This window comes from Xiphophorus couchianus, chromosome 3 (genome assembly GCF_001444195.1).
Source record: "Xiphophorus couchianus chromosome 3, X_couchianus-1.0, whole genome shotgun sequence".
Taxonomy (NCBI): Eukaryota; Metazoa; Chordata; class Actinopteri; order Cyprinodontiformes; family Poeciliidae; genus Xiphophorus; species Xiphophorus couchianus.
The window spans coordinates 81,808-109,806 of NC_040230.1; the positions used below are offsets into that span (position 1 = coordinate 81,808).

Consider the following 27,999-nt stretch of genomic DNA (forward strand, 5'->3'; position numbering starts at 1 on the left):
GTCTCCATTCTGTCCCCAGTCTGTCTCCATTCTGTCCGAAGTCTGTCCCCAGTCTGTCTCCATTCTGTCCCCAGTCTGTCTCCATTCTGTCCCCAGTCTGTCTTCATTCTGTCCGAAGTCTGTCTCCATTCTGTCCCCAGTCTGTCCCCAGTCTGTCCCCAGTCTGTCTCCATTCTGTCCCCAGTCTGTCTTCATTCTGTCCGAAGTCTGTCCCCAGTCTGTCTCCATTCTGTCCCCAGTCTGTCTGAGGAGGAAGAGGAGCAGGTTCTCCTCTGCGGCTCCAGACCAGCAAGGTTTGTGTCACTGTGGGAACCTTCTGCAGGAATTCAGCTCCAGTTGCCATAGAAACTGGGATTCTACAATAGCAACAGTGTGTGTGTGTGTGTGTGTGTGTGTGTGTGTTCTGCAGTATTTTATTTTTAACTTCAGCAGCTCAGTGATCAGGTCGACGTTCCATCAGTCCGAGGGCTCCAGTGCTTTGTGACATCACCAGGTGATCCATGACCCGCTTTGTCCAGGTGACCTACAGGTCCTGATCGGATCCTGATCCTCCTTCCAACTGATTGGATCTGGATCAGAACTTTCCCTCCAGGATTCAACATCCCATCTGAAGGCAGCTGGAATCTGACTCCCCGCCAGCAGGGGGCGCCTCTCCATCGCTGTCATCTTTGCAGAACCTGACAGAACCTCTGCTGGCGTTGCCGGCTGTAGGTTCTGGTTCTGGTTCTGCCACAGGAATCCTGGGTCAACAGCAGGTGTTTAACTCCTCAGTTCTTCAGGCTGAGCATCAGAACCCGGGTCAGAACCAGAACTGGATCCAGGAAGACCTCAATCTGGCCCATCGCTGCTCTCTGCTGCCACCTGGAGGCGCACTCCAAACGGGACAGACGATCCGATGGTCGCGCGTCGGTAATCAGGTGGTTCTGCTGCTGCCACTCGCTCCCTGCGCCGCCCCCTGCTGGACGCAGAGGGAACTGCAGTTCTGCTGAGTTCTGGTTCTGGATGTTTCCGCGCCTGGTCCAGAAGTCTTCGGCAGGCACCAGGAAGTGAGTGTTGCTATGGAGACAGTAAGGCTGCTTCCTGATCAGCTCAGATCTGACTGAGCTCTAAGGGTTAATTAGGGCTGGGAGGAAGAGGAGGAGGAGGAGGAGGAAGAAGAGTCGCGCAGCGGCTCCGTCAGTCGGTCGGAACCAGCTGAGGAAGAGGAGGAAGCCGCTTCTTCAGCTGCGGTAAGACTAGCCTTCCTCCTCTTCATTCCTCCGTCCTTCTTCATCTTCGTCACCCCCTTCATCTTCATCATCAGCTGCAACAGTGGGCGCGTGCCCGTGGTTCTGCTCGTGCAAATGTTGAAATGGTGATGAAGAAACACCGTCCATCTCCTCCCTGCGTGCGTGAGTGCGCGCGCTGCTGCGGTCAATGCACGCGCTCGTGCAGGCGCTGAGTAAATATAGAAAGTGATGCGTCAGAGTGGCGCGGTGACGTAGCAACGGTGACGCCGCATTCCTTCACAGCTTCATCATCATCATCATCATCTGGTGACTGATGAACACACGCAGGACAGGGCGCGTGTTAACCCGGATCAATACTGCAACTCCCAGTCTGACCAGTAAGAGACCAGTCATGATCTAAAGACAGTTACCATGGCAACACCCGTTGGATGGATGAACGGTTGGATAGTTTGTTGGATGGATGTTGGATGGATGGACTAACTTTGTTCTGTAATAAGCAGAAGAAGAAATTCTGCTGTAAAGTGTTAATTAACAGAGCGCCCTCTGTGGCCGAAGTGCATGACTTGTATCAAATGAGATCAGCTGCTCAGACATTCAGGACCATCATCTCATGATGATGATGATGGACCTGCAGAGCAGCTGAGATGCTCCTGCATCACCATCTGATGATGTCACGGATCATTCCAACCAATCAGACTGCAGCAGTCTTCTCTGTCTCTCCAGATGTTCATGTCTAAGTTCCGTGATTTTTCTCTTGCAGGTCATGTGACTTCAGAGAGGATGTTCAGTCTTGAGCGAGCTTCCAGTGGACGGCAGGTGTAGGGAGGCAAAGGATCATGGGAGATGGAGGGCCCCTGCAGACGGAGGGGAACGCTCTCCTCAAAGCTGTGTTCCAGGGAAAGCTGCGGCTCGCCCGGTTGCTGCTAGAGGGCGGAGCCTACATCAACGAAGGCAACGAACGGGGAGAGACACCCATCTCCGCTGCCTGCCTGGGGAACTATGACGACCCACAGACCCGCCAGAGGATGGTCCGCTACCTGCTGGAGAAAGGCGCTGACCCCAACATCCCAGACAAGAGCGGCCGCACGGCGCTGATGCATGCCTGCGCCGAGCAGGCAGGGCGAGAGGTGGTGACCCTGCTGCTGGAGAACGGGGCAGACCCCAGCCTCAGAGACTACGCCGGTGCCTCCGCCCTGGTCCACGCCATCAACAGGGGAGACCGTGACACGCTGCAGGTACTGCTGGACGCCTGCAAGGCCAAGGGCAAGGAGGTGATCATTATCACCACTGACACATCTCCGTCGGGCACCAAGAAGACCAAGCAGTACCTGAACTCGCCACCCTCACCTAGCATCGTGGACAAACTGTCCCCTGCTTGCATGTCTCCTTCAGAAGTGGAGATCGGCACTGCGTCACCTGCAGGGGACAGGACCAATGGCCAGGAGGGCATCTTCAGCTTTGCGCTCACCTCGGCCTTACCACTGCCTTCCACTCGGCCTCCAGGTGAGAAGCGGCCCCCGCCTCGGAAGCTCCTGAAGAGGCTGAACTCGGAGCCCTGGGGCCTGGTGGCACCCTCGGTGCTGAGCGGAGTTCCTCCGGACCGGCTGGACACGGGTCTGGAGGAAGAGGGCAGCAGCGATCTGAGCAGAGCCACCGCTGAGATGAACGGTCTATCCATCTCGGAGCCGGTCCGGACTCGGTTGTCACGACGACACAGCATCGAGACGCATGACCCCTGCTCTCCCAAACCCATTGACCGGTCGTGCTCCGAGGACTGCACCGGCCTCTCTGCCACGTCCTGGGCCGACAAGGTGCAGCAGCACCAGATCCTGTACCGGAGAAACACCGCCCCTGAACCCCAGGAGAACGCCGGGGGGCCTGGGGCTATCCGGCTCCTGGTGCACCCTAAACTGAGCCGCATGGAGCACTACGAGTCCGACACTCATCTTTGTCCAGAGTCCATCCCTGGATCGCCGGACTCTGGGCGGGTGTCAGTGGAACGGCGACGGTATAATGCCTCCCCGTTGTCCCTGGTGACCAGCTCATCCAGGGAGTCTCTGGAGAACATTCCTAACTCGGTGTCGCCCATCACTGTGCGTCGTCGGCCCCCAGGTCTGCTGGAGCGCCGCGGCTCCGGGACGCTGCTGCTGGACCACATCTCCCACACTAGGCCCGGCTTCCTGCCTCCTCTCAACATCAACCCCCACAGACCCATTCCTGACATTCGAGCCAATGGAAAACCCACCTCCCCCGTTCACAGCGGACACAAGATCCTGGTCCCCATGGCCCCAATATCTCCCAAGCGGGGCCCCGAATCCAAAATGAAGAAGAAGCTGATGAGGAGGCACTCCATGCAGACAGAGCAGATGAAGCAGCTCTCCACCTTCCAGGAGATCCTGGCTGAGAAGGTGGTTGAGTCCAATGGGGATTGATGACAGGAGGCAACAAAGCATGATGGGTAGCTGCTGAGTCCCAGCTAACACCAGGTCCTGGTGACTGAGGTGAGCTTTGTTTGACACCACCTGACTGGATCAATTCTGTTCACTGAGGTTTGGGTCGAAGGGATGGTTCTGATCCAATGGGATGTTCCCTGCAGCCACCAGAGTGGTACCAGTGTGGAGAATCAGAGCTTTTCCCCATCTAAAACATCAACTTGGAGGTGCGTTTGATTCAGAGATGGTCCTGTATGACGATATGTTGGTGCTGGAGACTTGACAACCAGGCAGATCCTGAACCTCCAGGCAAGTCACAGGGCAGAGGAGGTTCTGATTGGAGCCACACAGTGGCTCCTACAGGACCAGAACTTTTCAGACCAAACCCTCCAAGATCCAGCCAGTGGTCAACCCTGGATTCTGGTGGTATCTCTGCTGAGGTGTGGGGGCGTCTCAGAGAGTTAGGGATGGTCCTCGAAAGACACACCATCCAAAGTATGGAGAACTGAATGAACCTCCTCACATCACTGTGTTCTGGATCAGAACCGGTCCTGTAATGTAACCGGGTCGATTTCTCTGACGTGGATGATCTTCAGGACCTCCCCAACCAGGATCAGAGGCTGCGTGACTGCAGGGAAGGTACTGAACCGCTCAGAACCAGAACTCTGGTCCAGGTTTTCTGCAGATCTCAGCAAGAACCTGAGGAGAGTCTGATGCAGGCGAGGTGAACCCTGACCCCTGAGGACCGGAGGCACTTCTGGCACAGAACCAAACTCTACAAGAACTTTTTCTTTAACAACCTCAAACCAAGACAGAGTAACTAAACCCCAAAATACTCTCTATAACCGGTTCTTAAGAGTCCTGTCTTATTTTTTTGTACAGACATTTTCATGCAAATTTGACTAATTCTGCAATATTTTTTTGTCTAAAACCGTCTCAGTGCTGCCCTCATTAGGTTGAAGGGTGGCTACTGCATCTGATTTTTCCTGTTGGTTCCAGTCACTCAGCTGGCATTAGTGCTAACCCCTCCCTCATCCCCACTTGGCTCCACCCACATGGTGGTTTTTTCATAAATTTGTCAGGGGGCGGAGCTTTGCTTTCTGTTAATTACACTTTAAATCAGCCTGAAGGTGGCGCTTCTGTCCTGCTGCACGTCACAAACTGAATGCTCAGATCTCATTTGAACGGTTTGCTAATGTGCAAAGACTGACCCCTGGTGGTCACAGCAGATTCAGCAACAGGTCTCTTGCAGGTTCACGGATCTCAAGTCAGGTTTCATCTGCAGCTCGGGCTAAGCTCAAACTAAATCTGACCCGTATTTTAATGATTCAACTGAAAAAATTGAACTGTTATTTTACAGACTTATTCCAGATTGATATCAAATAATCTATATTTGAACTGTTTCAGTTAATGTGGATCAGGGTCTCAAACTCCAGTCCTGGAGGCCCTGAAACCTTTAGATGAGCCTCTGCTGCAGCACCTAAACAGAATAATGAGGTCATTAAGGTTCTGGAGAACCAATCCACCCCAGAAGGTCATGAAGCCGTTTCATTCCAGAGTTTTGTACCCGAGGCTCATCTAAAACCTGCAGGACAGCGACTGCAGTTTGACACCTGTGATGTAGATGTTCTGGTTTAGTTGAAACCTGAAGTTCAGGTTCTGAGAAAATCAGATCAAGCCAGTAAATAAAGTACTTTAATCCAGAACTTTTCTGTAATGGATGGAAAACTGAGTGGAAGGAAAATGTGTGAGGACCAAATCGTACGAGACGGTTTTAGAGATGTTTTCTGATTGGCTGTCCCAGGAGGACTTGGTACCGGTTCTGATCGCCGTGGTTCTGTAAATGTTTGGGGTAACTTTGATTCTCCTCCATGTTCTCTGAAGAAGAGCTCATGTTGCTGTCCGGCCGATGAAGGACAGGAAGCTGCTCCCGACAAGCTGATGCATCGAGGTTCTGATGGACGGAGACCCGGTTCTTCCACATCAACAATTAGAAAATAACACTTTCATCCAACTAAACACTGACTTCTGGGTCGGGTAGGAAACCGGCAGAATGATTTCAGAACATGGCAGTCTAATGACCCAAACCCAACCACAAACTGAGAAACATAAAGACGTTTATTAAAGATTAAAATGTTCCTTTAGACAGGAAGTGACATCATAGTTACAGATCACCACTCAAAAACGTATTCATCACTAAAGTGACCAATGAAATCTGTCCAACTGAACTAAGCTCCGCCCACACACGATTCTGCAGGAACTGGATCAGATTTTCAAAATAAAGCTTCAGCTTGCATCCGATGTTGGCGTCTCGTAGCTTACACAGATAGGTGCGAAAGAGGAAATGGCTCACTCTGATCAAGTCCTCAAATGCACCAGTGGAAACTTTAAAGTGCAAAGATCAGTAAAAGCAGGATGCATTACTATGGATCAAAATAATATAGTGTGATGTAAAACAAAGATATGTGTTTGGGCAGATGACTTACTCTGCTTAAAGTTTACTAATAAGGAGTGTTTAAAAAAACGCTTAAACAGATAGAAGTAAAACAGAACCCTCCCTCTGTTATGTACTGAGGTCCATTTTAAACAGAGATAGTGTAGAACAGACATCTCACTCTGATCAAACAGTGACAAATAGAGATAGGAGTAAAAAAGAAGCCTCACTCTGATACATACTGAGGCACATTTAAAACAACAGATAGTAGTGCAGAACAGATGTCTCACTCCAGACAAAACGGCAACAAGCAGTGAGACACCAGACAAAGATAGGAGAGAGAAGAGAGAGAGTTCGTTGGTTTATTTTTTGAAGAACTTCTTGTTGAGCAGGAAGATGAGCAGATTGACGTTGACTTTGGCTTTATCGAACATCTTCATCACCGCCACGCCCTCGTACTGCAGCTGCAGCAGATCCTGGGCACAAAACACAGCAGCTGGAGCGAGGCAGGTCCACCGAACCAGAACCAGGACCAGGCAGACCAGCACTGGGTCGCTACCACTCCACAACATGAATCCCACAATGAAAGTTAGTAGCTTCTATTCAGGTTTTCTATATTCAGGTCAATATAGTTGTTGAAACTCGTAAAGAGATTCAGGAAGTGAAGAGGTTGAGAGCAAACATCGCCGTATTGTTCAATCTGAGATGTTTTCCTAATGTCAGGCAGACCTGGCCTGTGTTCTGGTTCTGACCGGGTTCTGGTGGTACCTGGTATCGGAGCAGGAAGTCCTCCATCTGGACCCCCAGGAAACGGGCGCTGACGCTGAAGCTTCCCGTCTCTGGACCAGGTGTGATGTCGAAGACGACGTTCCTGAACCTGGAAGAGGTCAGAAGGTCAGGGTGGTGGTGATGTCATGGTGATGTCACACTCCCCCGTCCCGCCTCACTGTGTGGTCGGCAGGTCCTCTATCTCCAGCAGCACTCCCTTCTCCTGCAGCCGGGCGGCGCTGTAGCTCAGAGCAGGAAGCTTCTTCTTCCCTCTGCTCTCTGCTGCGTTCCTTTTGGTCCCTTTGCTGCAACAGAACAACCGATGACGCGGCCGTCGGGGCCCGAGAACCAATCGGGTCTCTGGAAGTGCGGCGAGTCGTCTCACCTGCCGGTGGTCAGGTAGTCCAGACAGGAAGTGATGTAATGCCTGTAGAACTCGACCTGCTGGCAGTGGAAGCTGCTCTTCTCCTGTAGGCGGCTCAAAGTCTGCTGCAGCTTGTGAAGCTCCGCCCCCCGCCGCTGGCGACGCACCCGCTGCTGTCGGATGTCCTGGAGTGACAAACTGGGTTCAGTCCGGGCCGAAACCGGTTCAGGCCGGTTCTGGTCAGGCTGTTACCTTGGCAACCATCTGCAGGAGCTGCTCCTCGGCCCGCGGCGGCCGCAGAACGCCGAGCGCCTCCAGGCGGCGGAGGCTGCGTACAATCTTCCTCTTCTTTTCCTCCAGGCTCAGGTTGCCGTTGGCGACCAGAGACGGGTTCCTCTTCATCTTCTCAGGGGTCTGAGCGTCCTGCCGCGCCCGGCGCTGCACCAGCCAATTGTGACACACTTCCTGTTTGGAAACAGAACCCGGTCAGGTGAGCGTCACATGGTGACGCGAGCGTCGCCCCAGTGAGGCGAGCGTCACCTGGTCAGGCGAGGTCTTTGTTTTCAGGATGTCCCTCAGAGAGTCGCCTGGCTGAGTCCTGATGACGTCGATGATCAGCTGCTTGGTGCTGAAACCAGAACCACAAGTGAGCAGAGCAGAACAACGTGCTGACCTACCTGGACAGGTGAGGCAGAGCTACCTGAGCAGCAGTCCTCGGACGTCCGGTCGGTCTGAAGAGTCGTCAAAAACATCAAATTTGTTGGTGAGCATCAGAGAAACTTCCATCCTACTGAACTCTGACCCTGGATCAGCCGACGCCTCACCTGAGGATCAAAAACCCCAAAAACTCGTCCCAGCAGGTGCCAACATCTGGGTCCAACATCCAAACCCAGGAGGACCAGTTTACACCTGTACAACACTATGCTGCCGCCTGACCCGACCCAAACCCAAACAGCAGCAGCAAGTAGCGGTACCGTTGAGCTCCTGCAGGGAGGGAACCGGTCCGAGGTCATTCAGGATCAGCCTCAGCGGGTCCGACGGGTCGGGACACAAAACCTCCTGATGCTCCAGCAGCAGCTGCAGAGATGGAGGCAGCAGGTCCAGGAGTTTAATGTCTTAAAGCGACCCTAACCCTATGAATCCTCCAGGAGTCATTTTATAGCCAGTGTGTGCTACATAAACAAGACATGATTTAAAAGAAATTCAACTTCATAGTTTAATGTCTTGAAATTGGGCCTTTGTCTCTTTAAGAAGCTGCTACTCTTTCTGATGCTTTGCCTTCAGGAAGTCATCACAACAATGCTTTTGCACCTGGACCGACTGGAAACTGCATCTCAGGAGGCGGGGCTAAGTCCAAGTGTTTAGACATGGTTTCCATGGCGACCCAAATGGTTGCCACAGAGACCAAAGGGTTCCTCAACATGAATGGAAAAAAAACAAACCCCAAAGCAACCCTCCTGGTCTGTAACATGATGTAGAAACATGAAACTGCCCCTTTAAGAAAGGCAGCAGCAAGAACACGTTGAGATGAAACCAACAATATTCTTCATCAGTCTCACTGCAGACTCAAATATAACGTCAAACACAGAAAACTAGCAACACCAAAGCTAGCTAGCACTCTGCCCATCTAGCCGTGGCTAGGCTAGCGTCGGCTCAGTGGCGCCTCCCCGGAACCACACGGACCTTCTGAACCCAAAGAGTCTTGGTTCTGCTGCGGCTCACCTTGTGAGTGTTGAGCAACTCGCTGACGGAGATGTAGACGATGGGTCTGTTGACGATCAGCTGCTCAGAGAACTCGTCCATGCTGAACCGCTCCTCTGGTTCGGGAACGTCACAGACGCTGTGCAGGAACTTCCTGTCCAGCAGAACATGAGCGGCAATCAGCAACGCCTCCCCTGACCTTTGACCCAAGGCTTCCGACGTCTGTACCTGAACCTGCCGTGGGTCTGGGTGATGTACTGGTTCAGGGCGTGAACGTGGTAGCCGTCTCCGTGGAAGTGCTTGTTGGCGGCGGCGTGCTGCAGCATGCGGGCTATGGACCCCAGGATGTGGCGCTGCTCCGGCTGCAGGGCGGATCCGGCCGACCGGTCCACCACGTCGAAGCCGTCTGGAGCCACGATGGCCGGATTCATGTAGCGATAGTACACCAGGTTTCCCACAATCTGCAGGGAGCATCCCGGTTAGAGGAGAGCCAGACTGACGGACAGTAGAACTAGAAATCTGTTCTAGAAATTCATCGGTGCCACATCCTGAGGATTCTTCTGGCCTGGTTCAATCCAGACCAACCTGAGCTGAACATCCAGATTTTGTTCTGAAGGTTTGATTATTTAGTTCTGAACAGGTTTAAATCCAAAGAGACTCAGTCATGATCCAGTCAAACTGGGAGCATTCCAGTACGACTCACCTTGTAGAGCTCGGCCTCGCTGGCCGCAGGGAACTTTGTCTTCAAGGCGTCTCGGAGAACCTTGGCTGTGTAACGTAGGCCATACCTGCCATCAACAGAGACCAGCTATCAGAAATTGTTCGATTCAAACTGTCCAGCAATCAATCAGCAAAAATAAGTAACAGGATGTCAGGCTGTGGGTGGACGGCGACAGGAGAGAGCAGGAAGTTGGGGACCTACGGCAGTTTGTTGAGGTTGGAGGTGATGGCTTTGAGGACGCGGTCCGTCAGGTTCTTCAGGTTGATGATGGCGATGTCGATTCTTCGCTGGACTTCCGGGTGGGACAGGGCTTCCTCCGCAGAAACCTCGTAGGGTAGAGAGCTAAAGGGACGGAGCCGGTCAGGTGAGCCCCTCGGTGACCTAATGACCTTGTCCTCGGTGTCTCACCTCTTGTGTCCGGTCTGGGTCTCGGTCTGGTTGATCCAGGTCTTGTAGACCTCCAGCGGGTCGGTTCTGATGCTGAAGGTTTGGTCCAACAGGACGTCCCGCAGCGCCGGACCCAGGGAGTCCCGCAAAGCGTTCTGACCGTGTGCCTGCCGGTAAAAGTTCACCAGCATCTTGATGACGGTGGGATTCCCGGTAATCACTTCCTGCGGCTGCTCCACCTTCAGTCTGACAACACACAGTTGCGTTCAGGGGCAGAGAGACGTCACAGCCTTGAGACAGGTGCTAGATGACATCATAGGATGTTACCTGATCTCGTATCGGAGCGCTTCGGTAAAGAGCTGCAGCAGCAGGAAGGCGTCTCTGCGGTCGGAGCCGTAGTTGAACAGGCTGAAGACCAGCATCTCCACGAAGCAGGTGGAGCGGCTCTGCGGCATCAGGAAGATCACATGGGCCAGGTAGAGGGGCTGCGTCTGGAGCAGAGCAACACGCCGTTACACCTGCGGCAGGCGGAGCAGGCCGGACTCACATGTGGCAGGCGGAGCAGGCCGGACTCACCTGCAGCAGGTAGAACAGGTGCTGGTAGGCCTCCAGCTTCTCCCTGCGGTCGCGGCTCAGAGCCTTCAGCCCTTTGCTTCTCTCCATGTCCATCAGGTCCGACAGGTGCTCCTTGTTCTTCCCGGTCAGCTTCTTGCAGTGGGACACCACTTCCTGTTGGAGGCACGAGTCATAACCAGCAAAGCAGGACGGAACCAGCAAAGCGGGTCGGAACCTGGAACAGCTCCCACCTGCAGCGTGGCCCGGTTCCGGACCAGCAGGCCGATCTTCAGGTCCATCAGGTCGAGGTCGGCCTCCAGTTGCCGGTTAGCGCGGATGCTCCGCACCACTTCCTGCCGCAGCCGCAGAAGCTCCGCCTCCTCTCTGATGTCATCGTCTCCAAGGTCGAGCAGGCGCAGGAACCTCCTGATCACAGACATGGGGGGCGTGTCCGAACGCACTGGGGAGAGGGTGGAGCTAGTTAGTGATGGTCAGCGGCTCGACCAATCAGGGACTGTGAACTCACCCAGCAGTAGGAGTTGCATCAACTAGTCTAATCACAATCACGTGACAAAACTAATTTTTCCAAGGAAATGAAAGGAGGTGAACTAGATGAGTTCGTCACAAAGCTCAAATTGTATAAAAATTTAAATAATTTACCAAAGAGAAACTGAAAATTTCAGCAGAGGCTACCAATAGTTTTGTAGCGTGGCCCAGCGGTTAGCGAGTATAGAGCATATAGAGACTGTAGACCAGGTATCTGGAGTCCGACTCGACTCCCGTCTTCGGGTCGCTGGGCCGGTCTCTCTCTCTCCCTCTTCCTCTCTTCCCCACCCCCCTCTCCCTCTCTCTCTCTCTGCCCCCCGCTCTCTCTCTCTTCCTCGCTTCCCCACCCCCCTCTCCCTCTCTCTCTCCCCCTTACAGTCAGATTGCTGTCAAATAAATTAGTGCCGAAAAAATCCTTTAACAAAAGAGATTTCCGGAGTAATGTGGGACAAGGCGTCATGATGTCGGGCTTTTTATCCATCCAACTGATCAGCGTCACTCTGCGTATTGAAGCTTCTAACCTGGCAGCTTTACGCTCATAAAAATATTATTTGACAACATCTGGAAACGAAGTTAAAGCTTCATCCTGAGGATCTGATGGAGGCGATTTCTGCCGCCGCCTGCATGTCGGTTCAGAGAGCCGCTGCTGATCAGCGGGGCGTCCTGCTGCGCGTCGGGCGGAGCTGTAACCAAACGGGATCCGGTCATAATAAGTTTGGTCTGTGATGCTCCAAAGGCACCATGGTGGTCAGTGTGATAATTTGACTGTGTGATACTGCAGCTCTCCAGAGATCATCAGCATCAGCCGGTGATTGGGAAAAAAAATAAAAAAAAGTCAGACCCGACTTTGTTCCGCTGCTCACAAAAAAGTTTGTGATAATGATCCGTTTCTTGTTCTTTTAATTCTGCATAATAGATAATTTAGCTGATAAAGCCTCCAAGTTGTTGTGAAGCATTTTGCGCTTATGTCATTATGACGTCACCGCGACTGGTCTACTTTGACTCGACTTTTATCATGTTGTAATCGACCGTAAGAAATATGAAGTCATTCAACCCCTACCCAGCAGGCGGTACTGGTTCCGGGCCCGGCTGGCCCGGAAGAACGTCTGGATCTTCACCACAGCGTCCACCTGTGGGAGATGTCACACCATTACCATGGAGACGTCACACACACCTGGACACCAGGTTTGGATCAGAACCAGTTTGGTATGGGTTCAGATTAGAACCACAGAAATTCACATTTTGCCTGAAGAATCGGAGCCGGGTCAGAAGTCTCCTCCTGGCGAGCCACATCCTCACCAGCGCCTGGATCTGCACAGGAGCGATCCACATAATGTTAGCGTCCAGCGCTAACGTTAGCGTCCAGCGCTGTGTCCTGCGCGCGAGGTGCCAGTGGTGTGATTGGTCCATTCTCCACCTTTAAATGCATAAACTATAAACCTATCTTCTATAAACTTATCTTGTAGAAATAAATCTGCGCCGCCGCTCAGAGCAACAGAGACGCTTGCAATCCGGCTTTAGGGGAAAAAAAAGGAAAAAAAAAAAAAAAAAAAGGCTTTTTAAAATTATTATTATTTTCCTAAAAACACAAAGGCTTAGCCTGGCGGTGGGGCTAGTAAAGCATGGCGGGACGCCAGGCCTATAATACACTGTGGGAAACCCTGACCAGGTGAGTCCCAGTCTCACCTGAGGGTCTCCGAGTGAAGATGTTGTGATGGCAAAGAGCGGTAAAACCATCGGTTACCTTGACGACGGACCTCCAGTTCCTGTAGAGGAGCTGCAGCCGGCGGCGGTACGCCCTCTGCTGGATGAACCTCCTCCAATGAGACTGAAGAACAGAGAGAGGCGGTGATGATGATGAAGATGATGGTGATGGGAGCGGCCGCAGCTCTCACCTGGATGACGACCACAGCAGCACTCTGACCAATCAGGTAGCGCTGGCGACCCTCCAGCTGCTGCCTGACCAGGAAGCCCCGACAGTGCGCCTGCAGGCCGACTACAAGGGCGGCGCTTCTGCGCCACAAAATGCTGCGGTTGTAGGATGCTGAAACGCTGCTCACTACTTCCTGCAGGGGGCGACAACAAGTCAGGCTCCAGCCAATCACCTCGCAATAAACCAAAAAACTATCAGACACGATCAACATCAGCAGCCAGAATACTCCATAATTTTACTGAAACGCACAGCATTCTGGGAGGCAGAGGCGAGCTAAGCTAGCTGGGTAGCATCAGCTCATTCACTAATACAAAGAACGAACCAATAATTATTGATAATGACTGAAATGAAACAGTGATACGTTTTCCAACCGCATGGTCCAGCCAATCAGAGCCTCTGAAACTAGACATGAATCCTGTCAGCCCCTCTAACCGCTGCGATCCGGTCCGGCACATTTTAGTACCTATTTGAAGGTTAGCACTAGCAGGACGATGGAGGTATCTGATTGGCTGCTGACCGCCTTCATTGATTGGCTATAAAACAAACTTAAAGTTTAGCTGTGGAACGACATGCTGTCTGGGCTGGGTTGGTTCCTGCTCAGTCCAGGTGTTTATTCTGACCAGGTGCAGCTACAGGTCCCGCCCCTTCACCTGTATGTCCTGCCGGGTCAAGAAGCGGCCGCGGTTCTGGAAGCCGTCGGGTACCTCCCAGCTTCCCTCCAGCCGGCTCAGGTGGAAGTAATAAAACGACCCGTCGTCCAGCCGGACCCGGACCCATGGACTCCGCTCTGCACCTGGACACGGCAGAACCTTCGCTAGAGTCCACGCCTCACCTGGACGGGCCTCACCTGGACGGGCCTCACCTGGACGGGCCTCACCTGGACGGATCCGGTCCGCCAGCCGGCCGCTTAGCTCCTGCTGGTACGCCGCGGCGCAGTCTGGCAGAACGCCACGCAGCTGCAGGTCTGGCAGAGACAGAACCCGCAGCGTCTGCTGGGCCCGGTTCTCCTTTACCGCCTGGTTTGCGGCTGCCACCGCCAGGCACACTGCAGGAACGGGTCAGAACCACACAGGTGGGTCAGCAGGTTCTGGGCCCTGAGGCCTTCTGCTGATGGGATCGAAGCGGATCGGGAGCGGTTCTCATCGGACTCACGCTTCAGGGCGTTCTGGCTCTGCTGATTGGCTTGCTTCACTACTTCCTGGATATCAGCCAACCACAGCTCAGCTCCTGGGTCTCTGCTCATCTGATTGGACAGAAGCAAAATGATGGGGATCCCTCAGTAAAGCGCTGGTTACCTGTTACCTGTGCGCTCACCTGGGCTTTGTCGTGCCTGCAGCTGGTCAGCAGCATCAGGTACCTGCAGGCGTTGGCAGGTATGACGTCCTCCAGGCCACCAGAGGGCAGCAGCAGAGCAGACAGCAGCTGCTGGACGTCTCCTCTCATCAGCGCCTCGTTTATCAGGCCGACTGCCTGGAGCTCTGTCACACAGGTAAACACAGGTAAACAGAAGTCCCCTGGTGCATCCGCATGGTGTGTGTGTGTCGTACGCTGGTGTTGGTCCTCGGCGCAGCTGTTCACGCTGTTTATTCCTTCCTGCAACTGATTCCAGGTGAGCATGGCTCCGCCCTCCTGCTGCTTCACACCTGCCAGGTGCTGCATGTACCTGGCCAGCACAGACCTCTTCATCATCATCATCAGGTGCTGTGGAGCTCAGCAGGTAGACGACCTGCTCTTACCTGTCCATGAGGGCGCTATCCACATCACAGAGTCCTGCAGACAGACTGACCAATGAGGAGCTGAACTGCTGCAGATGTCCCGCCTCCAGGCTCTGATTGGTCAGAGCAACTGCTGACAGCATCTCCACGGCAACAAACAGTTCTTCCTGGTGCAATTCCCCCTGGAGGACAGAACAAGAAGCTACAGGACCAACAGAACTGAGCCGCTTCCTGCTGGACCAGGTGGGACCCAGGTGTGTCTACCTGAGTGGTGCGTCTCTGCAGCAGCTGTAGCTCCCGGTGATAAAGCGCCGCCGCAGCTGGAAACACTTCAGGCAGCTGGAGGTCAGAGTTCATCAAGCAGCTGACGGTGCGCCTGGGATCGCTTCCCCGCAGCGACGAGTTGACGCTCTGCACCGCCAGGACAACTGTGAGACAGGTGGACAGGTGAGACGGGTGAGCAGGTGTCTCCTCCAGCAAGAACAGGACTTACGTCTCGCGGCGCTCTGAGCTTCCTGGTTGGCAGCAGCGATGCTCTCCTGCAGCTCGGCCGGCTCCAGAGGATCTGGGGAGCCCAGGTCCTGGGTCAAGGGTCAGAGGTCAGAGCGGTGAGCCACAGGGAAGCAGAACATCTGGACCTAGAACGTCAGAGTGCGTTTTATACCAGCGCCTTCTGGTGGCGGTCCTCCAGCAGCTGATCCAGGTACCAGGTACCGTTGGAGACACGGAGGCCCCTGAGGGCCAAACATGGCCGCTGCAGCGCAGCAAGCAGAGAGAGTTCATTGGCAGCGTCCAGAGCCTCGTCCACCTGCTGCACCGCACACCGCACTGCGATACACAGGGAGGACCAATCAGGGCCCTGCAGGACCAATCGGACCAATCAGGGCCCTGCAGGACCAATTCAAGTGATTTATTATTGAGTTGAATCTTAATTCCAGTTTGTAACTCCAGGAATTAGAACTGAATTAAATTAATTGTAATTAATTATTCATATAAATATCTTAAGAATTCAAAACAGTTCAAATCAGAAAAGGGTAAAAATATTTTGGGTTAGCAGCTGGTTGCTGTAAATCGCAGTAAAAAGAAGGAGGTGGATGTTGGTGCTTCACTGATTCTGTTTTTTTGGGGGGAAAATCACTGCAGATGAAATGAATTATGTCTTGGTTTTTATTCATATCAGATTTTGCCATTTTCTGAAAATTTCCTGATTGTTTTATTTTGACCAAAGTTGTCTTTCTTCCCGTTTCTCTCCTGTTGTGATGGCGGTCCGGGTCGGTCTGCCGTGTTCTCACCGTTGACGCTGCCGATGAGCTCCTGGATCTCCTGGCGGCTCAGGAACTCCTCGTACATGTCTCTGTCCTCCAGGCCTCCCTGCTCACACACAGGCGGGTCAGAACCAGCAGCCGATTGGACGGCACCGTTTCGTCTTCGACCAATCACGGCTGACCTGATGAGCCGCTCGCTCCGCCTTCCTCCTCCTGGCCTCCCTCAGCGCCTCCTGGTAGGGGGCCATCAGCGCCTCCTGCAGGTCGCAGAGCAGCGCCGCAGGGTTCCTCAGAGCCGCCGCCGTGCCGCTCACCTCCCCTCGGTCCACCGCCTCATTAATGGCCGCCACGGCCGCGTGCACTGAGGACGGAGCACGGCGTCAAACCAGTACCTCTACCCGGGAGCTGCCAGCCAATCGGAGCGCTCCTACCTGCGGCTTCGTCCACAGACAGCTCGTTGGCCAGGATGCCTCCGATCTTACTGAAGGCCGGCATCTGGATCCCGTATTTATCCAGCTCCAGCTCCATGTTGCTGATCTCCTCATCTGCAGAGTCACATGTTACCAACGTTGCTCTCTGATTGGTCCAAATATACACCAAGACTCAATCTGGCTGCTGATGCTTCCTGGAAAACACACCCGAGTCTAACACTCACCTGTCTGTCAACATTTACCTGTGAACTTTACTTTTCCATAGAGGTCATAAATAGGAGGAGCCAAGCCGAGTCTGTGCAGGTAGAGGCTGCAGAGACACAAGAGACAGACAGGTGAGCCCATAGACAGACAGACGGACGGACGGACGGACAGACGGACGGACCTGAGGGCGTGGATGCAGTAAACTGCTCTGGGCATGTTCTTCTTGTCATAAATGTCTGTAGTTTCAGGATGGAAGATCTGGAAACATGAACAGCCAATCATGAGTTGTGAAGCTGATCAGCTGACCAAGAAGCGACCAATCCTGTGAAGGTTGTCTGACCGCTGGCAGGCCCAGGGTCGTCATGGCGTTCCTCCAGTGGTTTATGTTGTCAGTGTGACGAAACTGGAGACCCACAGCCTGCACAGATCAATGTTATTGATTAGAGGAATCAGTTCTGATCGGTTTCTGGACCGGATCCCGACGGAACCGATACTCGGAAACCAGAACTTCTTAGAAACCCGAGGCTGCATGACAGCCGGGTTTTCTGATCGAGTGGTGCATGATTCAATAATAATTCAATAGGGGTTAGCTTACCTGAAAAACAGCTAGCCACTGAAACATTCAAGATGGGCCCCATTTTTCAAGATGGAAACATTACCATGAAAATGTAATTTTTGCACTAAAATCGCTAATTGGATGAACAGGGTTTCCCCCACTAATCCCGCCGGCAGACTAAGGGTTAAAGCTGGATCGCAAGCATCTCTGTTGCTCTGAGCGTTTTACTGGCGCAGCAGATTTATTCCTAAAAGATAAGATTATAGTTTATGCATTTAAAGCCAGGAGAGCGGACCAATCACGTCGCTGTCGCTTTATTTCTGAAGTTTACCTCAGCACAGATCCTCCTTTCAGTCAAACTGGACTCAGGCTGACCTGTATGGACATTTACATCAATCCCTGCGAGGAATCATGTTTCTTTGGAGAAATTTACATCAAGGTAGGAGTTTAAAACGAACTGTGTTAGTTCTGGTTGTGCAGCTCTATGTGAACCGCAGGAATAACTTCTAGTGGCTTTCAGAGGAACGTTGATGGAGCGCTGAGAATGATTTATATTTGTGAACAAACAATGATGTTGGGCGTTTCCATCTCAACTCGCTGCCCAGCGTGTGGCGCTGTCTGCCCTGTAAAGTTCATTTCTGTGTCCCGGTTGGTCGGAGCGTTAGCGGCTAACGAACCAGCGCTAACCTCATCATGCAGGTTCAGCCGGTGAGGAGCTTCACGCTGGTTTTATATTAGTTTATTATTATTTTTCCGGTTACACGAAGCATCAAACCATATTAATGATTTGTATATTTAGTCAGAGTTAATGCGCGCAGAGATCTGAAAAACTCTTAACATAAACTTCAGCAACCAAAACAGTTTCTGTGGCTCTTATTAAAAACTGAACACAAAATGTTAGAGCTACTAAAGCCACATTAGCATTAAATTAAATCTCAGTTTGTTGCTCATCATCAGTGCAGCAGATTGAACTCATCCTGCAGGGCCGGTCCAAGGCTGCATGGGGCCTGGGGCAGAATCTGACCTAGGGGCCCCTCTTGCTGCTAAAACCATCAGCACCTCTGATGCTGATGGATTTAGTGAAGTCTGGGATAGCGGGTCCAGTTTAATTGACAGAGCAGTCAAATGTAATTGTAGCTTACTAAAATTTATTTATGAATGGCGTAAACTCATAGATTAAACTCACAGTATCAGATTGTTGCTATGGTAACAAAACAATCCAACGATGAATATTGTTCTTTGGACTTTTACAAAGTAAACTTGCCAGCTCCTTAAAATCTTAAATTTAAATGTTAAACAATTTAAAATCTTTTAATTTATACTGAGACCATTAAATCAAATTTAGCAGCTTTGATCATCTCAATAAATAAATGTTACATTTATGTATCTGTGCTAAAATATCAGCATTTATGGCCCCTGAAGCCCTGGGGGCCTCATGGAGCCGCTGACTTCATTTGGATTAAACAGAAGTGCAAATAATTGATATTCATCTCAATTGTATTTTTTGATTTGTTGTTTTTAAGACTAGCTGTGGATTTAAATGGTTTCACTGTAACATGTAATTACCCAGTAATAGTTTTACATTTCCTGCCAACTTAACATGTTTTAATACAAAAACCTGGCGGACCGCCGATGGGCTGAGCAGGTTTTCTGGGGAAAACCTGGATATATGCGTTAAGTGTTAAATCAAACCTACACATTTTAGAAATAACACATTTTCTTGATTTTGACTTTTTTCCGGAGGACTTTTCTCATGGTTGCAATGGAAAATACATATGTTTGCACTAAAACTATCAGTTAACTAACTAGTTGTGGCAAAAAAAAGTTAAGTTCACTGATCAGCAAACAAGAATCTTACCTCAGCTAATGCTAATCTGCTATACACATAAAAAGTTACCAGAAGCCAACGCCACTAAACATAAAAAAAAAAAAAACTTAGCAGAAGCTAACGCTAACATTAAGATGTCGGTCTCTCTTCTTCTTCTTCTCCTCCTTCCTGGTCTGAGACTCGCTAACAGCAGAGTCCTCCGTTTCTGATTCTGCTGCATTTTATCACTTTAACGTTTCATGAACTAAAACAGGATGTGACTTAAAGTTCATCCAAGTCATGAAAATGGGAAACATTTTATGGCACTAACTGGTTTAAAGGGCTAAGCTGTCCGCCATCTTGAAAAATGGCCATCATCCTGAAATCCAGGTAGCTGATGGGAAATTTGAAAAGTGTGCGACCTGAGGGGTTAGCATGCTAATGCTTGTATCCCTAGTTGAAATACATTCACAGTAAAATGCTGAACTATTAACACAAAAACCTCAGATCATCATGTTGTGGTCTCTGGACCGGACCAGAACAGAACCAGTACCGAACCTGGTATCGGAACTGTTCTGGGTCGTAGATCTTCTTCAGTGGCACGGCAGTCGGAGCGAAGTGCTGACCCAGTTTGGCCAGAATGACTCCATTACGTAGCGCCTCCTCCAGCTGGGTCGGGGCAGGAAGCTCCTCCCCCAGACACGCCTCCATCCACCTGGGCAGGAAACACGGGTCCCAGTGAGCAAACCCCCACATGGACGCACCAGGCCCAGTTCTGGTTCTGACCACCGACCTTTTAGCCTCCTCCAGCCTGCAAAGGTACTGATAGGCCACGTTCTGGATCCTCTGCTCGTCCATCTGCTCTGCTGTGAGACGCTCATCTGGGAGGAGAAGGGAACAAAACACATCTGAGACTAGTGGAGAAGATATTTTTTCCTTTTGACGCTCAGCTCTCACTCTCAGTGGCTCTACCTCGCTCACAGCAGAGCTAAGCTTTGATTGGCAGCACAGCAGCCTTGTGGCCAATCACGTGAGGATATGAGATCATACCTTTTGTGAAAACAGAGGGGGGGCCAGGTGAGTCCATCCCCACAGTCGGTAGGAAGCAGTGAGGAGGAGACCCCTAAATCTGACCGAGACCTTTAAATAAAGCAGCATCTAGCTGCAGTTTGAAGTAGTTCAGTAAATTTATTTGTACAGCACAGTTCACTGATAAAAATCACAAAGTGCGTCACAAAAATCACATCAAACTTATAGAATAGAATAGAATTCAACTTTATTGTCATTAGACTGTCACAAGTACAAGCAACGAGATGTAGTTTGCATCTATCCAGAAGTGCTCTACGAGATATAATATTTATTTACAGATGTACAAGACTATGTATGTATGGACTATAAGGGGTTATAGCAAGAGACATACACTGCCTGGCCAAAAAAAAGTCGCCACCTGGATTTAACTAAGCAAATAGGTACAAGCCTCCTATTGGATAAGTACTGCATAGGCGATTATCTTTCAGCTGGCAACAAGTTATTTAACCCCAGCTGATGCAATGAGTAACTCCTCATTTCTTAAACAACCATGGCAAAAGACACTTCCTGTGGTCGTGGAAAAGACGTTAGTCTGTTTAAGAAGGGTCAAATCATTGGCATGCATCAAGCAGAGAAAACATCTAAGGAGATTGCAGAAACTACTAGAATTGGGTTAAGAACTGTCCAACGCATCATTAAAAACTGGAAGGATGGTGGGGAACCATCGTCTTCCAGGAAGAGATGTGGTCGGAAAAAAATCCTGAATGATGGTGATCGGCGATTACTTAAACGTTTGGTCAAATCAAATCGAAGAAAAACAACAGCAGAACTCAGGAGTATGTTTAATTGTGAACGCAAAAGCATTTCCACACGCACAATGCGAAGGGAACTCAAGGGGTTGGGATTGAACAGCTGTGTAGCCGTAAGAAAACCTCTAATCAGTAAGGCTAACCAGAAAAAATGGCTTCAGTTTGCTAGGGAGCATAAAGATTGGACTCTGGAGGAATGGAAGAGGGTCATGTGGTCTGATGAGTCCAGATTTACCCTGTTCCAGAGTGATGGGCGCATCAGGGTAAGAAGAGAGGCAGGTGAAGTGATGCACCCATCATGCCTAGTGCCTACTGTACAAGCCTGTGGGGGCAGTGCTATGATCTGGGGTTGCTGCAGTTGGTCAGGTCTAGGTTCAGCAACATTGTGTGCCCAAAGAATGAGGTCAGCTGACTACCTGAATATACTGAATGACCAGGTTATTCCATCAATGGATTTTGTCTTCCCAAATGGAACGGGCATATTCCAAGATGACAATGCCAGGATTCATCAGGCTCACATTGTGAAAGAGTGGTTCAGGGAGCATGAGACATCTTTTTCATACATGGATTGGCCACCACAGAGTCCAGACCTTAACCCCATTGAGAATCTTTGGGATGTGCTGGAGAAGGCTTGGTGCAGTGGTCAGACTCTCCCATCATCAATACAAGATCTTGATGAAAGATTAATGCAACACTGGATGGAAATAAATCTTGTGACACTGCAGAAGCTTATTGAAACAATGCCACAGCGAATGCGGGCTGTAATCAAAGCTAAAGGCAGTCCAAGAAAATATTAGAGAGTGTGACCATTTTTTGGTGGCGACTTTTATTTTGGCCAGGCAGTGTAGATATTGTGTATAAATATAAATATAAATATTGGAGCTGTATACACAGATTATACAAGAATGTTAGGGAATGGATTATATATGTATATAATATAATACAAGATAAATAATGGCAGATAAAATGTACAGATTGTGTGTGTGTGTGAAGAAAACAGTCCGTGATGTGTGTGTGTGTGTGTGTGTGTGAGAGGATAGTCCATGTGTTATTGTTGTATGAGAGGATAGGGGAGTACAGTCCTTATAGTTTATGTTTTATGTCAGGAGGCGTTCAAAAGCGTGACAGCTGTGGGAAAGAAGCTGTTCCGGTTCCTGGTGGTTCTGGTCCGTAGGCTTCTGTAGCGCCTCCCAGAGGGCAGGAGGGAAAAGAGTGTGTGTGCTGGGTGAGTGGAGTCCTTTGTGATTTTCCCGGCCCTTTTCAAACAGGAGGTGCTGATGTGCCTTCTTAATGAGTTTGGAGCAGCTGGTCGTCCAAGTCAGGTCCTCGGAGATGTGGACTCCCAGGAACTTAAAGGTGTCCACATGCTCCACCACTGTCCCCTTAATGTGGATGGGTGGATGTGGGTCAGCGTTCCTCCTGAAGTCCACGATAAGCTCCTTGGTCTTCTCTTGGTCTTATTACATAATTCATTATGTAATAAAGGTATTACATAATAAATTAATATGGTTTATTATGGTTTTGCAATACTGCAATACTCTTGTTTGCAGAGTATTCCTCGAATGATTCGAGTATCTCAATTATTAAAATTCCTCGAGGAAAATGTATCTACCTCGAAGCTTTGTCAATTTATGTTTTATTATTTAGCGCACCCATTACTTGCGTTGCACAGAGCTCTCACTTCCGCCTCTGAGTTGTTGACGAAAACTAAGTGTTATCATCATAACGTCCAATTTTCAAGTTCGGCTCGTGGGGATTTTATTGATCCATGATAATGTCCGGGGTTTTGTTGTTTTCGGGGGACCAATAAGCATCTTTAAAATGACTGGCGCCATGCCTGGAGTACGGCAGCCTTTCTCCTCCAGGAGCTGCTGTTTCAGAGCGAACGGCAGGAAGAGCTGCAGGTATTAATACAGGTGAGCTGATAGACTGAACACGGCGGGCGGCTGAGTAGCTGATGGTTACAGTTTAAGTGTAGCTTTACGGACGAACCTCACAATAAATTTCATATCATCCCGGTCTGAACAAACGGCTGGCGGAGCGTCGTGGCAGTTCATGGCTGGTAGACAAGTTTCTGAGTGTGACGAACTAAGGTGCCAGAAATATCGTGTATTGCTCCCCCAGTTCTTACGTTCGTCCCCTGGTCTATTTCCTCCCCTCTTACGTTCGTTCGCTCGCCTGCCCCCCACCGTCATAGCCAAGTCCCCAAATCCGCATCTCCCGTTTTCTCAAACCCAAAGCTCGACAGGTATGGGGCAAGGTGACAGTTCATCTATTAAACTGACTGAAGATGAAGACAAACGAAAAGCTGGAGTATGGACATTTTTTATAAGCGTATCTTTATTATTAAATTGAATATAATTTCAGGTTTTTGTATATCTTTTCTTCAGGTTAACTTAGAAAGTGAGCTGTTACTGTTGCAGGTTAGTTTTCTAAATTACAGAGAAGTAACTGTTAGGGAAGCTCAAATATGACAAATTTTACTGATATTGATATCTGATAGTAACACCTTGTGTCAGCGCCGCCTCCCACAACGGCACTTTCCAATAGACTTAGACTTATTTTATTGTCATTACTCAAAGAAATATAAGTAAAACTGGCAATGAAATGTTATGGATTGGCCACCGGAGCACACACAGCAACACAAGAGTACCTATAATTACATAATAAACAAATGATAATGTATTGCTAAATATATATAACTTAGTATTTTCAAGCAGTCTGAGACAGTTTTAGTGATTGGATTGTTGAGCAATCTGATGGCCAGTGGGAGACTATTTCTGAGTCTGGCTGTTCTGCAGTGGATGCTACTGACTCTCCTCCCAGACAGCAAGCGGATGAACAGACCATGGAGAGGATGGCTGGAGCCAGAGAGGGTCTGGTTTGCTCTGGCTAAGCAGCGTCTGTGTGCAATGGTATGGATAGGGGGGAGTGGAGTCCCAATGATCCTCTCCGCTGTCTTCACAGAGACTTCCAGTCTGAGGCCTTGCAGCTCCCAGACCAGATGGAGATCCTGCTGGTCAGCAGGCTCTCAATGGTTCCTCTGTAGAAGGTGGAGAGGATGGGTGAAGGAGGGAAGCCCTTTTCATTCGTCTCAGAAAGTGAAGACGCTGCTGTGCCTTTTTCACCAGTGAAGTGATGTGAGTCGTCCAGCTGAGATTGTCTGTAATGTGAAGCCCCAGGAACTCAGTGCTGCTAACGATCTCCTCTGTTCTGTCGTTAATGAGGAGCGGTGTGTGGTTGGGTGGAGACCTTCTGAAGTCGACAATATACCAATATATTATTTTATCAAAATTTTTATCTGATTACTCGATTAATCGTAAGAATAATAGATGGATTACACGATTACTAAAATATTCGTTTACAACAGCCCTAGTTAAATTAATGTTACACATTAATGTTAGGCCTGTCATGATAGAAAATTTTGCTCAACGATTAATTGTCTCAAAAATTATTGCGATAAACGATAATATTGTCTGAAGACCTTTTTACACCAATTTAATGGAAATGACGTAATAATGCATGCGATTTCCTGCCAAAGATAGATACACTTTATTTTCAAAAGAACCCTTAACACTGGAACTGATCAACAAAACAACCAAAAACAAAAATAAAATGGATTCTCAGCCTCCATTAACAAAAAATGTACTTGAATAAAAACTAAACAACATAAAGCCAAAGTGGAAATAAATACTGCATACAACCAAAAGATTGTTAAGTCTGTATATTATGTTGCCCTTCAGTAATAATTAGATTTAAATAGTGTTAAGGAAGAATAATTTAATATTAACTTTGGACAAAACGTTTGGCTCTCTCTTCCTTAAATCTCCCGGGTGCTTAGCGGGGGCGTGCTGCTAAAGTGAAACAACGTGTTGACGTCACAGAATCACAGAGTTTAATTCCATACAAAGCAACGCATGAATCAATCAACAAAGCTGCAGAGGAACAGAGATATGCATTTTTTTACCTTATAGAAACAAAGACAGACAAAAAACAAAACAAAGACGAACAAAAAGCAAAGACGAGTCTTTGGAGAGAGCCGATGGAAAAAAGCAAAAATGTTGGCCGCTCTCTGAATTTTTTCTCCTGACACGAAATCTTATAGTAAGGAGTGTTTTTTCTGTTTAATATGCACCCAAGGCGTTCCTCTTGTTGACCAACTGGAAACTCCCTTAAGCACTCAGAGAAACTTGGAACTCCCCCTAATTTACGGCAAAGATCAAAGGACCATCTGGTCTCTGGCAAAACAAAAGAGCAGCCGCTGCGCCCTGACCCCCGTGGCCCCACGGTCATTCTGGGTACAGAACAACCTGAGATTGACTTTAGATTTCACAGAGACTGTGAAATCTAAAGTCTCTCTCCCCCAAGCTCAATTTATTGCCCTGCAGGAAAATGCTAATTTTATGGCCTCCTGTGCTGTGGGTGCTTGCCCATCTGGCTTAATTTTGAATGCTTAACACAACCCTGTTCAAACTAAGAGTGTTGACTATACCTTTTACACATGTTGTAAGATTAACTGTATTAAGCACTGAAAATAATCATTTTTCCTTAACAATAGAGAAGACGGGCACATCGACTACCTGATGCAATAATTCACACTACATGATTTTTGCTCCTATTTTTCCCCTTACAACAATCTTAAAACGTTGGTCTTTCTAAGATTGTGTGGTGTGTTACGGTAGATCGTCGTTGCGCTCCGATCCAAATCAGGGTTTTTCCCCGACTGGGATCTTAACGCAGCCTGTTGAATGTGACAGGTAGCCAATCAGAAAGCTCGGATTCTCCTCCTGCTTTCTGAGGGTAAATTAAGGAGGGGAATCCCAAACAGCTGACACGGCGCAACCCGAAGTCCAGCGGACATTGGAGATGATATGTGGAAACAACATTAATGTTTATTCAACATGCAAAGAATATAGAAATGACAAGAGGAGGAGTTGGAGCTAAATTGCTACCGCAGTTGATAAACCCGGTAACTTTTCAGCTGTTCTTCGTTAACGTGACATAAACAGGTTATAATGATTTTCATTCATTCAGGACTTTACGCTGACACTAGCCACATGCATTGCAGGTAGATTGTAGTAAAGCATTAATTAATGCCTGGTTTTAAAATTAGTTAACTGGACTTGTAGCCATTATTTTGTGCCCATTGTTGGACACCACACGGCAGGACCGAACCCGATCGAACCGTTATACCTAGGATTTCTGTCGGCTAATGTTTGGTCTGTCAGGTTTTGAAAATGGGCCGACAATCAGCACAGCTCTAAGATCGTAGTGTGCACTGGGCTTGCTGGGCTTTACACTGAGGAAATGAGGAAGGGAGGGTCAGTGGAGAGCACCGGAGTTGAGCCTTTTTTCATTTGGTGTCATTAACAGAAAGAGAAAAAGGCCGGAAGAGACGATAATGCCGATAATTAAAATGACGTCGATAGTTTTAATTTATCGTACCATTAATTGATTTACCGTTTATCGTGACAGGCCTTCGAAATGATGATAACATGTGAGACGTTGACACAAATTAACTAACAGCCTGACATGGAGGGAATTTGACTGGAAGGTTAAGATGCGTTACTTTAACACCCAGGTTATCACATCTAATTATGGTAAAACATCTAGGCTTTGTTGGAGAAATTGTGGAAAGGTGGGGGATTTTACCCATATATTTTGGGACTGTCCGAAGGTGCTCGAGTTCTGGAAGGAGGTGCAAACGGATATAAAAAATATTTTAGGAATCTATTTGGATGCATCTGTTTATATTTTAGGAATAATTACCTCTGACATGATTGACAAAAACAATAAATACTTGATCAGAATTTTGCTTATGATTGCGAAGAGATGTATAACATATGCTTGGTTGAGGCCACGGCCTCCCAGTATTACAGAGATAGAATCAGAAAAGTCTACACTATGGAAAAAAACAACCTCAAGACTACAACTCAAGATGGAGACCTTTGAAACAAAATTGAGACCTATAACTAATTTCATATTGTAACCTTGACACCTCTATTTGTTTGTTTGTGTACCGTTCAGATTTATTTTGTATTATTATCTTTGTGTACTTTTATTGCTTTAGTTTGTGTTATCATTATGTCTACTGTTGTCCCTATCACTGTAATTATTGTAATGTATATATCCATGGATGTTGATGACTATAAGTGTCTCTTAACGGGTCCAATGTCTATCAGAAGGAATTGTATTTCGGTTGGACTGTTTCCTCCATCAACATTCCCTGGAAGACTTTTGGCAGAGATGGAGGTGTACGGCCAGTCTGCTTGGTGTGGGTTAAATGTCTGGAATAATCTGCGTAAATAAGATGTAAATTGTGAGTGGTGACAGGGGTGGACATGTGTATGTGTTGATATAAAACAGTTTTTGAAAATAAAAAGTTCAAAAAAAAAAAGTGAGACGTTTGGGAGCTGAAAGAATCGGGAGCTGTGCCAAAACAGTCGGCTCTCTGAAAAGAACCGAACTTTCCAACACTAAACAACCCAGACCGGCGGTCAGACACGCACCAGAACCAGTCCACAATCAAGAACACACATGAATCAACAGAACATGATCTGAATAGAACTGCAATGGTCCGAGAGGCTCATATTCAGCATGAGTCCACAACCAGAACCAGAGCCAAATGACCAGAACCCTCTATTTTAGTTAAGTCTTGGTGTTTCAGCGATTGTGGGTTTTAATTGTGCTACATTTATTCGGTTGCAGCAGAAACTAACTATAAAGTTATTCCATGAACACTAAAACCACATTTTGAACAAATCAATAAAACCACGAACGACAAGAAATTAATCAAACTGGTTTTTAGAGACTCACAGCGGCTCCCTACTGCTGGTTCCGACATGTTGTCCCGGTTCTTTGTCCTCTGGCAGGTGAAAAACCGCCTCCCGGTTCGGTCAGAAGATAAAACTGGACCCGAATGTCTTTGCAAAACCTTAAATCAGAAAAACAAGCTTCAGCGCTCCGAGCTAACTGACCGCTGCTTCTAGCTACTTCCTGTCTGAGATTTGAAAGCTCCCGCCGCTCTCTGATTGGTCCAATCATCAGCCTCGATATTATCACTTCTGCTATTGGCCAGAAGGTTGCCGCGTTGGATTCTGATCTGTGTAGTTC

At 48.9% G+C, this 27,999-nt stretch overlaps 2 protein-coding genes across 4 annotated transcripts; one reads left to right on the plus strand and one right to left on the minus strand.

The window, feature by feature from the left end:
- The first annotated feature begins 25 nt into the window (after positions 1-25).
- Positions 26-5,364, plus strand: ankrd34a (ankyrin repeat domain 34A). Of its 2 annotated transcripts, none has more exons than XM_028013099.1 (2): positions 26-1,606; positions 1,990-5,364. In XM_028013099.1, the coding sequence occupies exon 2, from the start codon at positions 2,066-2,068 to the stop codon at positions 3,659-3,661; it is 1,596 nt and encodes a 531-aa protein (XP_027868900.1). In that variant the 5' UTR covers positions 26-1,606; positions 1,990-2,065; the 3' UTR covers positions 3,662-5,364. The 2 variants fall into 2 exon arrangements, with proteins under 2 accessions (XP_027868900.1, XP_027868899.1); XM_028013098.1 differs by having other exon boundaries at positions 26-1,229.
- A 394-nt stretch (positions 5,365-5,758) lies between these two features.
- iqgap3 (IQ motif containing GTPase activating protein 3) lies at positions 5,759-27,867 on the minus strand. 2 transcript variants are annotated; one of them, XM_028013070.1, is made up of 38 exons: positions 27,703-27,867; positions 19,842-19,929; positions 19,607-19,763; positions 17,026-17,103; positions 16,867-16,943; positions 16,724-16,791; positions 16,482-16,595; positions 16,233-16,411; positions 16,078-16,156; positions 15,450-15,613; positions 15,279-15,366; positions 15,050-15,213; positions 14,807-14,967; positions 14,618-14,733; positions 14,385-14,548; positions 14,223-14,313; positions 13,948-14,115; positions 13,721-13,863; positions 13,033-13,203; positions 12,882-12,965; positions 12,377-12,448; positions 12,198-12,267; positions 10,843-11,051; positions 10,613-10,765; positions 10,364-10,527; positions 10,058-10,282; positions 9,851-9,991; positions 9,632-9,716; positions 9,157-9,389; positions 8,950-9,082; positions 8,202-8,304; positions 7,928-8,051; positions 7,768-7,855; positions 7,480-7,692; positions 7,249-7,412; positions 7,043-7,168; positions 6,864-6,972; positions 5,759-6,571 (listed from the first exon to the last, which is right to left on the minus strand). In XM_028013070.1, exons 1-38 carry the CDS (start codon positions 27,728-27,730, stop codon positions 6,458-6,460), a joined length of 4,908 nt encoding a protein of 1,635 aa, XP_027868871.1. In that variant the 5' UTR covers positions 27,731-27,867; the 3' UTR covers positions 5,759-6,457. The 2 variants fall into 2 exon arrangements, with proteins under 2 accessions (XP_027868871.1, XP_027868872.1); XM_028013071.1 differs by lacking the exons at positions 19,842-19,929; positions 27,703-27,867 and having other exon boundaries at positions 19,551-19,659.
- Between the last annotated feature and the right edge of the window lie 132 nt (positions 27,868-27,999).

What these genes read in the sequence shown, in the direction of transcription:
- ankrd34a (XM_028013099.1), top strand. Translation starts at nt 2,066, where the DNA reads ATGGGAGATGGAGGGCCCCTGCAGACGGAGGGGAACGCTCTCCTCAAA.
- iqgap3 (XM_028013070.1), bottom strand. Translation starts at nt 27,730, where the DNA reads ATGTCGGAACCAGCAGTAGGGAGCCGCT. An exon ending in ACCAGCAGTAGGGAGCCGCT is followed by an intron (nt 19,930 to 27,702) that starts GTGAGTCTCTAA and finishes TTCTCCTCCCAG; the next exon opens with ATGAGCGTCTCACAGCAGAG. An exon ending in GAGGACCTGCCGACCACACA is followed by an intron (nt 6,973 to 7,042) that starts GTGAGGCGGGAC and finishes GACCTCTTCCAG; the next exon opens with GTTCAGGAACGTCGTCTTCG.